Raw genomic sequence first — 15,796 nt, 5'->3', positions numbered from 1 at the left:
TTCAATCATGGCTGATGGGCATTTCAACTCCACTTACCCGCATTCTTCCCGTAGCCCTTAATTCCTTGTGACATCAAGAATTTATCAATTTCTGCCTTGAAGACATTTAGCGTCCCAGCCTCCACTGCACTCTGTGGCAATGAATTCCACAGGCCCACCACTCTCTGGCTGAAGAAATGTCTCCGCATTTCTGTTCTGAATTTACCCCCCCTAACTCACGGACTTCTGTGTCTTAAAACCAACTTTAAGAACAGAGAGGTTGCTAGGCAATTATCAGCACAGGTCCTTCGTCCTCTCAAAGCCAGAATTCTTTCTCATTAGTTGCAGCAATAAACCCCATTTCTTATGCCCTTGAAAGTTATGCTTCTCTGCTCCTCCATACACACTTGATTTCCACAAAAACAGAAGGCTTGGAGGATACATTGAACATTTGACTTCAATAATTAATAAGTGGTCACAGCCCAAACACTGCTTTACATAATTCCAAGAAATCGCATAATGCTGTTCAATCTAGAAAAATGCCCAAATAATTCTTTCTTCCAGCTTCCTTTATATTGTCCTTAAATGTAAATATGTATTCTCAACATTACGCATGCATTACTGTTAGAGATACAAACAGGCTAAGCGAGGAAAGGTCTGGCATATGGAATATAATGTAGGAAAATGTCCACTTCATCAGCAACAAAAACAACATATGATTTAAATGGTGTAGAGCTCTGGGATAGAGATTAGATACTAACACAAAGTTAATTTGCAGGTATAGAAAGCAATAAGGAAAGCTCACAAAATCTAATAGCTTAATGCAAGGTGAATTGAATACAAATGTAGGGAGGATATGCTTCACTTTTAGAGGACAATTGGTAAAACCATATATGGAATACTGGTGTAAAGTGCTGGTATCTTTATTGAAGAAAGGATGTAAATGTTGGAACAATTTTAGAGAAGGTTTACTAGTCTAATACCCAAAATGAGAAGTCTGTCTTATAAGATAAGAATGGACAAGCTAGGTTTGCATCCACTGGGGTTTAGAGAATAAGAGGTGACGAGGAAAACATGTAAGATCCTGAGGGGTCTTGACAGGGCGGATGTAGGAAGGATGTTTTCAGTTGTGAATGGATCAAGAACTGGGGATCACTGTTTAAAAATAAGGAGTCACATTCAGGACAGAGATTTTAAAAAATTCTCATGGAGTCGTGAGTTTTTGATAAACTCTTCCTCAAAAGGCAGTAGAACTAGAGTCTTCAAATACATGTTAAGGTAAACATAAGTAGATTCTTGATAAGCGAGGGATAGGCAGAAATGTGGAATAATCAGATCTGCCATGATCTTATTGAATGGCAGAGCAGTCTCAAAGGACTGAGTGGCCTACTCCTGTTCCTTATGTTCGTAGTATGTAAGCCTGGAGAGACACAAGTATAAATTGCATCTTTCTTCCAAATACAGGCTAACAATAGGCAATATTACCATGCTGAATTATATAAATGAAGCAAAGCAAAGGACAGGACAATGTTTTTCAAGGAAACACCATTTTAGCTCAAAATCACCTTATTAGAGCAATTAGGGGTGGTCAACAAATGCTGGTCAAACAAGCAACGCCCACAGCTGAATTTCCTTCATGTCAAACAGTGCATTTTGATTTTCTCCCGAATGACCTAACTTTTAATTTTATGAAACTCTCTAGATTTGAATTGTGTCTTGGAAAACTGAAAAATGGCACTCAATTATTCAAGAAGATTTAAAACTGTCAATTTAATGAAATTTATTGACAAAACTTTGGAATCTTTCACTAAACAGAGCACACAGCCAATATGAATGAACCAAAGAACATCAGCAGGGATATTTGGTAGGTAAGTCCAGTCTGGCATTTGAGGTCACTAACATCATGTATATTGGAGTGTCAATGAATGTTATCCACATGGATATCCAGAAAACATCTGATTTGTTTCTGAACTAAAAATTCTGAGCTTAAAGAGGGGGGAGGGGGCGACCGCCTCAAGGTATTGTCAATGGACTGTTAATGCAGTGACCCAGGTAATGTTCTGGCGACCAAGTTTCAAATCTCACTGTGGTAGATGGTGGAAGTTGAATTCAATAATATTGTGGAATTAAGAGTCTAATAATAAACATGAATATATGGCTGATTATCAGAAAAACCAATGTGGTTCGCTAATGCCCTTCGGGGAAGGAAACTATCCTTACCTGGTCTGGCATACACACGACTCCAGACCCACAGCAATGTGGTCGACTCTTAACTGCTCGCTAGGCAATTAGAGATGGACAATAAATGCTGGCCTAGCCAATGATGCCCTCATTGCATGAATAAATAAATAAATAAAACTGAAGTTGACAGAATTATGACTAACCACGTTTCAATAATAAAGATAAAATTTACCTGTATTGTTTTCCCATTCTTTGCCTTGACTACATCACCAGGTTTGTTTGCTCTGCCATTAAGCATATTCTCACACAGAGGAGCCAGGCCTACAAGTAATATGAGGAGTAATAAAGTTGGTAACAAAGCTTATTCACCAGAAGGAAGTATGGTTCTCCATATCCTGGGATCCCCTAATACAGGTGGTAAGAATTACATGCAAATTCAGCAAAGTAAAATTATTTTTCAGAACCTGTGTTTTCTTCTTATTCTTTCACAATTTAGAGACATTACAGAATATTAACAAAATTTTTAAAAACTGAATGTGATCAAAGAAGTGATTTCTGACAGAATGGGTAGTTCACCTCAACAAATAAAGAATGGTTTTTTTGGGGAGTGGTGAGTGGACAACCCAAACTCCTTTTGGGAGGGAAGCAAGGCACTTTCAAATCTTCCTTTTTCTACTGCTAGATCATTTAATAAATGATGGATAGGCGACAATTATTTCTCAGCTGAATTAATATAGCAAACATTTTATTAACCATCACCTCCGGGACCAGGAATGTGCTGGTTGATCTAATATTCCAGATAATCAAAAGGTACGCATAACTGCAGTAAACCCTGACCAAGTGAAGCTTTGAGACAATAACCCCCTAAATATCTATGTAAAGACGTCAACACACCTCATAAAATCAATGTAAAAACATACTGTAAGTAACAGAAATGTAATGCAGGGGTATAGACATCACTGTTATACTTTATGTACAGCATAAATACTCAAACATCTTGAAATTTGAGTTATATAATTTTTGCCAGGTGAAAAGGTGCCGATTAAACCAACGTTGCTGGACATAAATTCAGGTAAATATTTAGGACAAAATAAACATCAATGTTTTGAGATAAACTATTTTTAAAAAACAAACTAATTCTAAAAATGCCATTCCAGAGATGTGAATTTAACCTTTTGAAATTAAACAAAGTATGAGCAAGAAAATCTTCACAAACAAAAAATACAACTATTCCATGGTTTTAAAATGTGATTCCATGCGATACTTTCTATAATGCTACATAAATTATGTGGTCATAGATAACGCTTTCATATTTTAAATGCAAGAAATGGTAATCAGTACCCAAAGGGTTCAATGTTCTGAGATTCATAACTTTTGCAACTAAGGCGGAGTAAAAACGCTAATACTAATTTTAGTAACATCTCAAAGTTGTCAACCTTACAAGAGAATCATATTCTGCTCTTTTACCTATAATGTTAACGGGAAGTTGTAAAGATACTGCAGTGATGATGGCAGAACAGATTGTTGCTGCTCCGCCCATGTCAGCTCTCATTGCTTCCATACCTGAAGCAGGTTTGATTGAAATTCCACCACTGCCAAAAGATGGAAATACAGTCAGCTAAAACACAATACCATATGCAGGAATACAATATACTATTCAGTTCAACAACTAAATTTAACTTCTCCCAGCATACAAAGTCCAGTTGGAATGAATTTATGAGGAATCTAAGTGATTACTGTAGCTCTCTGGCAGACTATTTCAGTTAGCTTTCCAATATTCTGAGATACTTCAACAAAAACCTGAAAAAAACCCTCAAACAACAAGAGTTTGAATTCAAATGTTATTATCAACATTCTATTCAATAATGCCCAAAGCTAGGTCAGGGTACACTGAAGGGATGGCAGATTTGGATCACGACACATGCTGTGGTTTACCTTGGATGAAAATCCCATGAAAGCCTTCACTAATGAAGTAAGTAATGCCTTTATGTTTTGAAATGGAGAAGTGGAAACCTGACTTATGACTTAGAGGACAAAAAGTACTTTTTGTCATGGGAGTTTGCTCTGTCAGAATTTATAAACCAAATTCTCCTAAAGTTCAATAGTAGTAAAATGGAAAATTTAGAAACAAAAAATGATATCTTTTACTTTAAAATAACTTTTACTGGACTGGCCAGCATTAAGTGGATACTATCACACACTGTAGAGTTTCAGCCAGCTCTGCTATCACAGATCAATTTATTCCCTAAATACCTCAGGCAAGGTGCTGATTATTAATGGTTATTGGAACAGGTGAACCTATATCAGGAAACAGGAGACATTCAAGGAGGGGAATGACTAGAGTGTTGACTGGAGGAGGGATGGGGGAAGGTAAAGCAGAAGGAGGACTGTCATGACAGAGAGAATTGGAGCCTGTGAAAGTGCCCGGTCCTAAATGTGAGGGAGGGGTGTGTGTGTGTGTATGTGGTGGGGACAGAGAATGAGAATAATGCCATTTGTCTTGCCATGGAGGAGATTGGAATCTTCCTGGAGAGGAACGGGGAATAATTACAGCCTAAAACTGGAAGAGACATTGTTTCACAGGGATATGGGGAGGGGGGAGCATCTAAGGTGGAGAATAGGTCAGGATCTATTGGGTGTATGGATTATGGGGACTTGATGAGAGGGGGAGGTCAGGAACTGGTGGGGAAGGTCATTGGTGGACCTTCTGGCTATGGAATTTCCACAAGCAGGTATATGGAAGTAATTAATGCCAGAATCCATCATCTTGTCTTGACAAAGCTGCTAAGGTTCCGAACTCTAGGCTGGTTTGATCACAGGCGTAAGCTCAAAAATAGAAAAATCCATTCTCATTGCTGTATTTGAAGTTCCAACCCATTTCTTTGAATTACGTTGGCTACCCAAGCAACTTCCAGTTTCAGTTAAAGCTGAAAGTGGATAGGTTGGAGCTGGATTTAGGTCAAGAATGTTTCTTGAAGTTTGAATTACCCTACTCAACTCAAAATCTGCCCATTTCTTTCAGTTGAAGTTTAGATCTACTATTTCATCACCATGCTTATGATTGGGAAGACAGGGCACAACTTCTTGGATTTTTTGATATATTTTAGTGAGAAAACATGAGACAAAGTCAGAACCTACCTGTCAAATGTTACACCTTTTCCCACAAAGGCTAGTGGTGATTCATTGGCAACTGTGGAACCATTATAGTGAATTTCTAAGAAAACTGGTTCTTCATCTGAACCTTTAGCTACACTGAGGAAAGCTCCCATCTGTTGATCCTCAATCCAGGACTTAGGTCTATGCAAGACATAAATGGAAAATAAATATTACTGGAACCTTCCTTCAGTAAAATTATGTCATAAGAAAGTGCTATTGTGTTAAATGCTGGAAAGATATATCTGTGATTCTGCATCACTAGTTTTCCCAAATGGTTTGCTGGATCATTTCACAAAGCGTTAAGATCAATCACATTGGTGTGAAACTGGAGGCAAGTTCAGACCAGACCCAGTAAGAACAGCAGGTATTCATTTCTGAAGGGTCTTAATGAACCAGTTGCCATCTTACAGCATCCAAACTTTTAACAAAAACTTTTCAGTGATATTAGATTTTTAAATATCTCATCTCAAATTCTTAACCTGCCATATTCTGGATTACTAGTCAAGTAGCTTAACAAATACATCTGAGGGTATGGACAATAACTTTATTTCAGTTTCCAACAACATGCGCAGCTACAAGGTCTTCCAGTATTTCCAGTCTGTTTTTTAAAAAAATATTTTTAATAAAAACATCTTCAAATCTTTCACAAAAGCAACTATAAAGCATACCAGAATATGAAAAGATAGAGGAATTACAACAGTGTCACATCACAATACTATTAATAATAAACTACCTACTATTCTACCAGAACAAACGTATCTACTTAACTTAAACTAAGCTACAATCAAATTAAATAAAGTTAAATTAAGTTGAATTCAAATTAAATTAAATTACATCACATTACTTTATACTATTTCACTCACCACATGTCCACTGAAGCTCCCATCCCTGGAAGCACCAGTCATTGTACCCGTGTTTTCCTAGCTTCCCCCTCCCAGGGACCCACAGGCCGCCCAATCTGACTCCCACAGCTATACCACGGCACTAGTTAACATTACCGACAAGTCTGCATCTATATAATTTAGAAAGGGCCTCTACGTCTTATAAAACTGTTCCGTTTTATGGTGCACCATATTTGTAAGGTAGTCTTGGGAGAGACACTCCATTACCAGCCAGCGCCATCCCATAAGACCTGGAGGTTTTTCCGACGTGCAATTCGTGAAAATGTTCTTCCTCGCACAGTGCATAAGAATGTTACACAATCTTTTCCTGTGTTCCCCCAGAGAGGGCAAGTTTGGCAGCCCCAGGAGAAGAAATATCAGATCCACCTTGATTTCACTTCCCAGGATTTCCTTCAGCTCCCTTACGAATGGCACTCCAGTATCTCCGGATCTTGCAACATAACCAAAAGCAGTGACTATCTTTTAAAGACTCGGCACAACATCGTGGGCCAAAAGGCCTATTCTGTGCTGTACTTTTCTATGTAAGAGTGCCTATATTAATTTTACATTTGGGACATCCTGGAGACACTCCTCTCTTGAACAAAGCTAGCCTCTCTGGTGCCATATGAGCCCTGTTTAAAATCTTCAATTGCATGGTCTGTGCTTTGTTACATATTGAGATTTTCTTTACATTTTCCCAGATATCCTCCCATGTTTCCAATGAAATAACCGCTCAGTTCCCGATTCCAAGTCCCACAGAGTCTCTCCACACTTCCTAAGGCACGCCCTTTCTTAAATGATACAGAGTGCTAACTGAAAGAGTGCCTGTGCACTGGAGTACTCTTTTCTCCCTGTCTGACTTGTAAGGCTGAGCCAGGAGCGTGGTCCTCCTCTGTATATAAACCCTTCTCTGAAAGTACCAGAAAAGGTCCCTTTTAGACAATCCATATTTCTGACTTAGTTGACTAAACGATATCAAGACCTCCCTCTCAAATAAATCTCCCAAACAAGAGATTCCCTTACTCTCTCATATCTTAAAGCCAGAGTCGATTGCTCCAGGTTTAAATTCCAGGGCTCCTACCAATGGGGTAAATAGAGAGGTCCTAAGCCAATTGCCCTCATCTTGCCTCATCATCCTCCAAATTTTCACCATATTCAAAAAAATTGGGTTCTTACACTGCTCGGTCACGGATTACATCTTATCCATCAATAACAGATTAACTAGGGGGTATCTTGAATGTGATGCTTCAATGTCAAGCCAAATCGACCCCGAATCCCCCCCCAGTCACCCACATATGCTAATGGAGCACAGATTTAACATCTCTTCAAGTCTGGAAGGTCCACCCCCACCTCACCCTGCGGGGAGTAGCAATTTAATAATTGAATTAAGGGGTGCCTATGACACCAAATGAAGGACCCAAGCCAACCACTGACCCTTCATAACACTCGTCTGGGTGGCAACAACGGGAGCATTCTCATGGGGTACAACAGGCGAGGAAGAACATTCACTTTAATCAGGGCTATTCGGCCTAACCATGATAATGGTAATCCCTCCCACCACTGCACATCCTGTTTTATCCTCTCCAGTAATTGTACATAGTTAGCCTTATACAGCTGATGGAAAGCAGGGGTAATAAAAATTCCCAAATACAAAAACCTTTTGATGACCATCTAAACGGGAGCTGCATTCCATCCTTCAGATCAGGCACTTCCACTAACCACCACACACCTTCCCCCCATCAGCATGGCTTACGATTTTGTAAAATTTCATCCTGTATCCCAAAAAACTGCCAAATAAATTAATTTTTTGTATCAATCGGGGTATGGATTTTTCTGGATTGGCCAAGAACATTGTCAGCATATAGAGCGATCTTATGCTCCTCCATTCCCATTCTTGATGCCACTATTTCAGGGTCCCTCCTGATAGTAATTGAGCTGTTAGGCGAGGCTAAGGTGAATAACAGTGGTGAGAGAGGATATCTCTGTCGGCTATGTCAACCAATATGAAAATTATCCGACATTTGTAATGATTGCTGCCTTTCGGATCAATATACAACACTGCTACCCACCTAGCAAAGGCTCCCCCCAGACCAAAGTGCTCTAGGATCCCAAACAGGTACAGCCATTCTACCCAGTCAAACGCCTTTTCTGCGTCTCGGGACACCACCAAAATTGGGATCAATCTTTGCTGGTATACTTTCGTTATGTTCAGTACCCTCCTGATATTGTTGGAAGAGCTACGGCCCTTGATAAAACACGTCTGATCTTCTTTTATAATATTGGGCAATACCTTTTCCAACCTCAGAGTGAGCACCTTTGTCAGAATTTTAAAATCCACATTCAACGAAATTGGTCTGTATGAAGCACATTCTTCAAGGTCTTTCCCCTTCTTTAAAATGAGGGAGATATTAGCCTCCCTAAGAGAAGATGGAAGACAATCCTGAGTATATGAATGACTATACATCTCCAAAAGTGGCTCTGCCAACACATTTATCATTTCTATATAAAACTCACACGAGAATTCATCTGGCCCCGATGCTTTGCCACCCTGGAGATGCTTTATTGCTTCTTGAATCGTCATAGGTGCATTTAAAAGGGAGGCCTGTTCCGCATTTATACTGGGGAGGTCCAGGTCTCAAAAAAGAACTGCATTCTCGCTGCATCATCTTCACCGCCCTCCAACCGATATAACTGCAAAGTATTCCTGAAATCTAGCATTGATCTTCATCAACTCACGGGTAATCTCACAGGTAACTGTGCCAGCCCTCTCTCCAATAGTGGATTGCAAAGCACCTTTCTTTCTAACCTGACTTATCTCCAAATTCAAACCATCTTTGTTTTGCAAAGGAGTCCTCTGTTTTTGCCACCCATGTATGCAATGAGTCAAGAGCAGCCCGCAGAGCCATGACCCGCTGCAGCTTGACCACTGAAGGCCCATTATAATACGCTTCTTCAGCAACCTTCAGCCAGGCCTCCAGCACCCATTGCTGCTCTCCCCTCTGCCTCTTTCTAGTCGTTGAATACAAAATGATCAGGCCACGTAAATATATCTTAGTGGCCTCCCAAAGTACTGACAGATTACTGGCTGTAACCAAATTGATAGCTCTGAAGATCTTGAACTTTCTTATAATGTACTCAACAAATTTGCTATACCTTAACAGGAATGAGTCCTTGCGCGCAGTGCCATGCATCTATTCTGCCACCCTTGATTTTAACATCAAAATGCACTGGTGCATGGTCCAAGATAGTTGTATTCCCAATTTTGCAAGCCACTATTCTGTCCAAACACACTGATGGCATAAGGAACACATCAATTTGTCTGTGGCACTTGTGTGGGTTAGAATAGAAAGTGATGTCTCTTCCATTAGATTGGAGAACCCTCCACACATCCACCAATCCCAACTCCTCAAACAAATCCACTAACTGTCTAGATTGCACGGGCGTGCCCGCCAGGCCCCTCAGCATCCTGTCTAACCCTGAATCCATTAGGCAGTTAAAATCCCCCCCTATAATCGTACAGCACAGCCCAAGATTCACCAATTTAACAAGTGCATCAATTAGAAATGTAAGAGTGCGTGCTGGGGGAGAATAAACATTCAGGACACCATACTCTTCTCCATGTATTAGAGCTTTAAGAATGATGAACTGTCCATGTTCGTCCTTAATTTGCTCAGTTACCTGGAATGGGAGGCTCCTTCTTACCAGTATAGCCACTCCTCTACTCTTGGAGCTAAAGGAGGAGAAGAATTCCATATCATAACCCACCTCTCCTGCAGCAGGGCATTGTCAACCGTATCCTTCTTAAGGCTCTAAAGCACCTTCTTTCTTTTAATGGGGGAATGGCTCCCTTTTACATTTCTGGTGCACCATCTAAACAGATCACTAGCCATGGTTGTCCTATGGCAACCTATGGCTTCCCAAGAGGGGGAAGCTTATCCGAGGTGTAGCGAATGAAAAAAACATTAACTCTATAAAATCTAAAAACTACTATAACTAACAAACTGGCCACTACATTTAACTTAAACAAACACCCAATTGACTAGAGATCTACCCCCTTGCCCATCAGGTGCAATCCTCCCAATACTTGCAACCAACCTGGCTCCTTCCAGCTGAGGCCACGCCAGAGTCCCAGGCAATTCACTGACAAAGAGAGCATGTTATTTACACCCACCTTCCCCCCTTCACACCTCTTCTGCATACATCTTAACCACAGATATAGCCACCTCCATTCCAGAGAAGGACAGCAAACAAAAAAACCCAAATAATAACCAACCGATTGAAATGTGAAATAAATCAGGTTTTACACCAAGGCAGTACAGAATCTACAAAACTGATAACTACAAAAAGGGAGAGAGAAAAAAAAGGCAAAGAAAGTAAAGAAAAACTGTACCATTGTCCGTAATGGCGCCCCTTTTTTCCCCCCACCATCCCCAACCAGAGTCCTTTATTTCACAGAGTTCATAAAGTCCTTTGCCTTTTCTGCCGAATCAAAATTATAGACCAACCCTCCATAAACAAAGTACAACACTGCTGGTACCTCGAGTACTGATTGTTTAGGTCCCTTAATTTCCTCTTGACTTCATCAAATGCCTCTCTCTTCTTAATTATGGCTCTAGAGAAGTCCTGAAAGACATTATTCCTGATAATTTGCATGTTAAAGCCAGTGGATTTCTTCCCAGTCTTCTTGCTGTTTCAATCACTAACTGTTTTTCTTTATAGTGCTGGAGTTGCACTAGGACCGGGCGCGGGCACAGATCCAACCCGGACCTGCGCATTGCGATTCGTTGAGCCCGTTCCACACTCACCTAATCCAACTCTTACCTCCAGACCCAGGAACTTCAGGAGCCACTTCTCGCAGATTCCAAAGAGGTCCTCGTCTTCCGCGTGCCCCGGGAGACCCACGAGCCGTACGTTTTTCTTCTACTTTTATATTTCAGGTCGTCCACTTATTCCTAAAGCACCCGAACCTGGTCTTCCAGTGTTCGGATCAGTCCTCCCGAGGCTTCCACCACGGACTCCAATGCTGTGTTCCTCTGCTAGATTGCTTCCACTCATTGATCCAATGGTTGGGTCTGCTGCTCATGCTTCTTCAGCATGGCAGATATCAGCTCCAGCACTGCCTCAATCTTTTCTTAAAGCATGACAAACTTAGAGTAAATGCTGCTGCCCCATTAAATCCAAAGGGGCCGCTCTGGTGAGAAAGTTGGTAGCCTTCTTCTGCGATGGATGCGGGAAGGCGCTCGACCATGTGGGGGTGAGGGAAGGAGGAGGGACACCCATTTGTTCAGATGAATTGGGGACATCTGTTCTCAGTGTCAATGAGGTGATAATATTTGTTAAATTGTGGAATGTGTGGCAGCACTTCCTTCTCATGCTGGAGGCTGGAGGTGTGCATAGTTCACAGTGGGACATTGGATAACTAAATTGCTGGTTTATATAGAGTCACGGAGTCAGAGATGTACAGCATGAAAACAGACCCTTCGGTCCAACCCGTCCATGCCAACCAGATATCCCAACCCAATCTAGTCCCAGCTGCCAGCACCCGGCCCATTTCCCTCCAAACCCTTCCTATTTATATACCCATCCAAATGCCTCTTAAATGTTGCAATTGTACCAACCTCCACCACTTCCTCTGGCAGCTCATTCCATACACGTACCACCCTCTGCAGGAAAACGTTGCCCCTTAGATCCCTTTTATATCTTTGCCCTCTCACCCTAAACCTATGCCCTCTAGTTCTGGACTCCCTGACCCCACGGAAAAGACTTTGCCTATTTACCCTATCCACACCCCTCATAATTTTGTAAACCTCTATAGTAACCTCTCAGCCTCTGATGCTCCAGGGAAAACAGCCCCAGCCTGTTCAGCTTCTCCCTATAGCTCAAATCCTCCAACTCTGGAAACATCCTTGTAATATCAAAGACTTTTTTTTTAAAGCATATATTTATTGAAAAAAATTTTCACTCCTTTACCAAAAAAAAGTTATAAAATTACAAAAGTACAGCAAAGTAAAAATAATATCATATTATATTACAGTAACATTGACAATAAATTGCCTGCTATTCTTCAAGATACAGTTGTCTCATATTTACTGAACCCAAATTAGCATAAGGTCAAATTAAGTAAAATAACTTTCAATTAAATTACACTACTTTGTACTATATTACATTACTCCACTCGCCACACCGCCATCAAGGCTCCCGTCCATTGGAGCAATAGTTATTACACCCGTATTTACTAGCCCTTCCCTCCCCCAGGGTCCCCGGACCACCATATACAGCCCCAGTGGTTATATAAAGGCCCTAATCAGTACCACTGATGGATCCATGTCTACAAAATTTAGAAAGGGCCGCCAAGTCTTATAAAATTGCTCCGTTCCATGGCACACCATACCGGTCAGGTAATCTTGAGGGACGTGCTCCATCACAAGTCTGTGCCACACTGCAAGACCTGGACGCTTTTCTGATATCCAATTCATTAGGATGTTCTTCCTCACACAGTGTGTAAGAATATTGAATAATCTTTTCCCGTACTCACCCAAAGAGGGATGATTCGGTAGTCCCAAAAGGAGGGACACCGGATCCTCCCTAACTTCCATTCCCAGAAACATCTCCAGCTCATTCACTATGGCTCTCCATTTCCACAGATCTTGTCACAGCACTAAAAGCAATATGTAAGGGTGCCAATAGTGTTTTTACATTTGGGACATTTCAGGGAAGATCCTTTCTTAAAATTTGCTAACCTCTCTGGCACCGTATGGGCCCAGTGGAGGAACGTCAATTGCATCGCTTGTGCCTTATTGCATATTGAAATTTTCTTTACATTTCCCTATATATCCTATGTTTCCGATGAGATTTCTTCTCCTAACTCCTAATTCCAAATCTCATGGAGTATCTCCATATCCCCCAAGGTATTCCCTCTCTGCAGGTGATATATGGTACGAACTGAGCGAGCACCCTCACAACAGAACACTCTTCGTTCTATGTCTGACTTGTAGGCCTGGGCCAAGAGCGTGGTCTTCTCTGTATGTAATCCCTAACTTGGAAATATCGGAAAAGGTCCCTTCCAGGGATTCATTATTTCTGACCTAATTGGCTGAAAGACATCAAGACCTCTCCCTCAGCTAAATCTCCCAGATTCCTTTAACCTCCCATGCTCTGAAGCCGGAGTCCATTGACCCCAGTCTAAATCCTGGGGCTCCAACTAACGGCAAAGTCTTAAGCAAATTGTCCTCACCCTGCCGCATTATCCTCCATGCTTTTACCGTATTTATGATAATCGGACTGTCACAGATCTCATCTTATCCATGAACAGTAAGTTTATGAGGGGACATCAAGCCATATCGACTTCGAGTCATTGCACATCCATTCGCCTAAATATGACAACAGGGTGCCTATTTGGTTTCTCTTCAGATCTGGGAGGTCCACCACCCACCATTTCCTGCGGAAGTTCCTATTTAATTCAGGGGTGCCTATGGCACCAAATAAATGATCCAAGCCATCCTGCAAACCTCCGCAGCAATAAAAACTGGAGCATCCTCATAGAATATAACAACCAAGGAAGAACATTCATTTTAATCAAGGCTATACAGCCTAGCTATGATATGGGTAGTACCTCCCATCGCTGCAAGTCCTGTTTTATTCTCTCAAACAGCTGCACAAAGTTAGCTCCATACATCTGCCGGAAATAAGGGGTACTAAAAATCCCCAGATAGAGAAAACCTTTCTGAGACCATCTAAAAAGAAACTCTATTCTGTCCTCCAGCTTCGGTACTTCCACCAATCCCCCCATGGGCATGACTTCTGATTTTGTTAAATTTATCCTGTATCTAGAAAAGCTGTCAAAAACTTTTAACTTTTTGTATTAGCCGGGGTATGGACTTTTCAGGGTTAGTCAAAATCAAAAGGACATCATCCGCTTACAGAGTGATTTTGTGTTCCCCATTGTGGTGCCATTATTTCAGGGTCCTTTCAGATAGCCTCCACCAGTGGTTCAAGTATCAAGGTAAACAGCAGCGGCAACAGGAGACATCCCTGTTGGCTGCCCCTCTCCACACCAATATTGCTCAATTTAACCCCATTCGTGATAACCACCACCTTCGAGTCTTTGTAAAACACTGCCATCCACCTGGCGAAGGCCCCTCCTAGGCCAAAATGATCTAGAACAGCAAAGAGATACAACCATTCCACCCTATCAAATGCCTTTTCTGCATCCAGGGAGACCACCAAACCCGGAATCATTCTCTCCTGACATTTGCACTATATTCAATATTTGTCTAATATTGTTGGAGGAGCTGCAACCCTTGATAAAACCCGTCTGGTCCTCTCTTATAACAACAACCTCAGTGTCAGCACCTTTGATAGATTTTAAAATCCACATTCAACAATAAGATGGGTCTATACGATGCACAATCCTTGGCGTCTTTCCCTTTCTTTAAAATAAGGGAGATATTAGTTTCCCTCAGAGAGGGCAGAAGGCAATCCTGGCTATACAAATGACTATACATCTCCAGCAGTGGTTCAGCTAACGTGTATGAAGAATTCCTTGTAAAATTCACTCGGGAAACCGTCTAGACTGGGTGCCTTACCACCTTGGAGTTGCCTTACTGCCTCTTGCACCTCCTGTACTGTCAGAGGTGCATTTAAAAGGGAGGCCTGATCTGTGTTAATACCGGGGAGGTCCAAGTTTTCAAAAAAAAGGATTCCATTCTCGCTTCTCCATCCCCATCGCACTCCGACTGGTATAACTCTACACAGAATTCCCAGAATCTGGTGCTGATCTTGCTCAGTTCACGAGTGACATTGCCAGTTCTCTCCCTGATAGACACAATGGACTGTGGAGCACTTTTCTTCTTAGCCAAGTATCTACCTGGCTTATCCCCATATTCAAACAGCCTTCTCTTCACCGCTTTTGTGAGCGCCGAATCCACAGCAGCCCGGAGAGCCGTGATCTGTTGCAATTTGACCACAGATGGTCTGGTATAATATGCCAATTCGGTTGCCTTCAGCGGGGCCTCAAGCATCCGCTGTTGCTCTCCTCTCAGCCTCCTTCTCATTGTCGAATATGGATTAATCATACCTCTTAAGAATGCTTTGTTGGTCTCCCAGAGCACTGATGGATTTCTGGCCATGTCCCGAATGATGTCCCAAAAAGCCCTGAACTCCCTTGTGATATACTAAAGAAAGTTGTCATCCTTCAAGAGAAACGGATCCATGCGCCAGTGCCGCGTGCCAACTCCACTACCTTTGGTCTTAACATCTAAATATACTGCCGCTTGGTCCAAAATGGCGTTGGCCTGCAGGATTGGTAGCTTGACTAAGTCCAAACAAACCGACAGAACGAAGAACATATTAATTCTTGTGTGGCACTTGTGCGGGTTGGAGTAAAAGGCCGAGTCCCTCCCATTCAGGTTGAGGCACCTCCACACATCCACTAGCCCAATTCCTCACACAAGTCTAGACTGCCAGTGTGTACCTGACAACTCTCTTGGCATCCTATCTACCCCGGGTCCATGAGACAATTAAAGTCTCCTCCAATAATCATACAGCGCACCCCAAGAGCAATTAATTTAGAGACTGCATCAACTAAACATTTGAGAGGA

General features: G+C 41.7%; 1 protein-coding gene across 1 annotated transcript in view; it reads right to left on the bottom strand.

Annotated features, from left to right (window-relative positions):
- Positions 1-15,796, bottom strand: part of lap3 (leucine aminopeptidase 3) — a 63,026-nt gene that overhangs the window by 20,469 nt on the left and 26,761 nt on the right. Inside the window, exons 7-9 of the mRNA XM_043694323.2 lie at positions 5,299-5,457; positions 3,628-3,752; positions 2,393-2,481 (exon numbers count right to left, since the gene is read on the bottom strand). Coding sequence (XP_043550258.2) covers positions 2,393-2,481; positions 3,628-3,752; positions 5,299-5,457 — 373 coding nt within the window. The remainder of the gene's footprint in view (positions 1-2,392; positions 2,482-3,627; positions 3,753-5,298; positions 5,458-15,796) is intronic.

Source organism: Chiloscyllium plagiosum, unplaced genomic scaffold (genome assembly GCF_037043375.1).
Source record: "Chiloscyllium plagiosum isolate Xiang-an unplaced genomic scaffold, Cpla_swu_hap1 HiC_scaffold_1, whole genome shotgun sequence".
NCBI classification, from domain to species: domain Eukaryota; kingdom Metazoa; phylum Chordata; class Chondrichthyes; order Orectolobiformes; family Hemiscylliidae; genus Chiloscyllium; species Chiloscyllium plagiosum.
The sequence above is the reverse complement of the archived record's forward strand: the minus strand, read 5'-3'. Positions and strand labels throughout refer to the sequence as shown.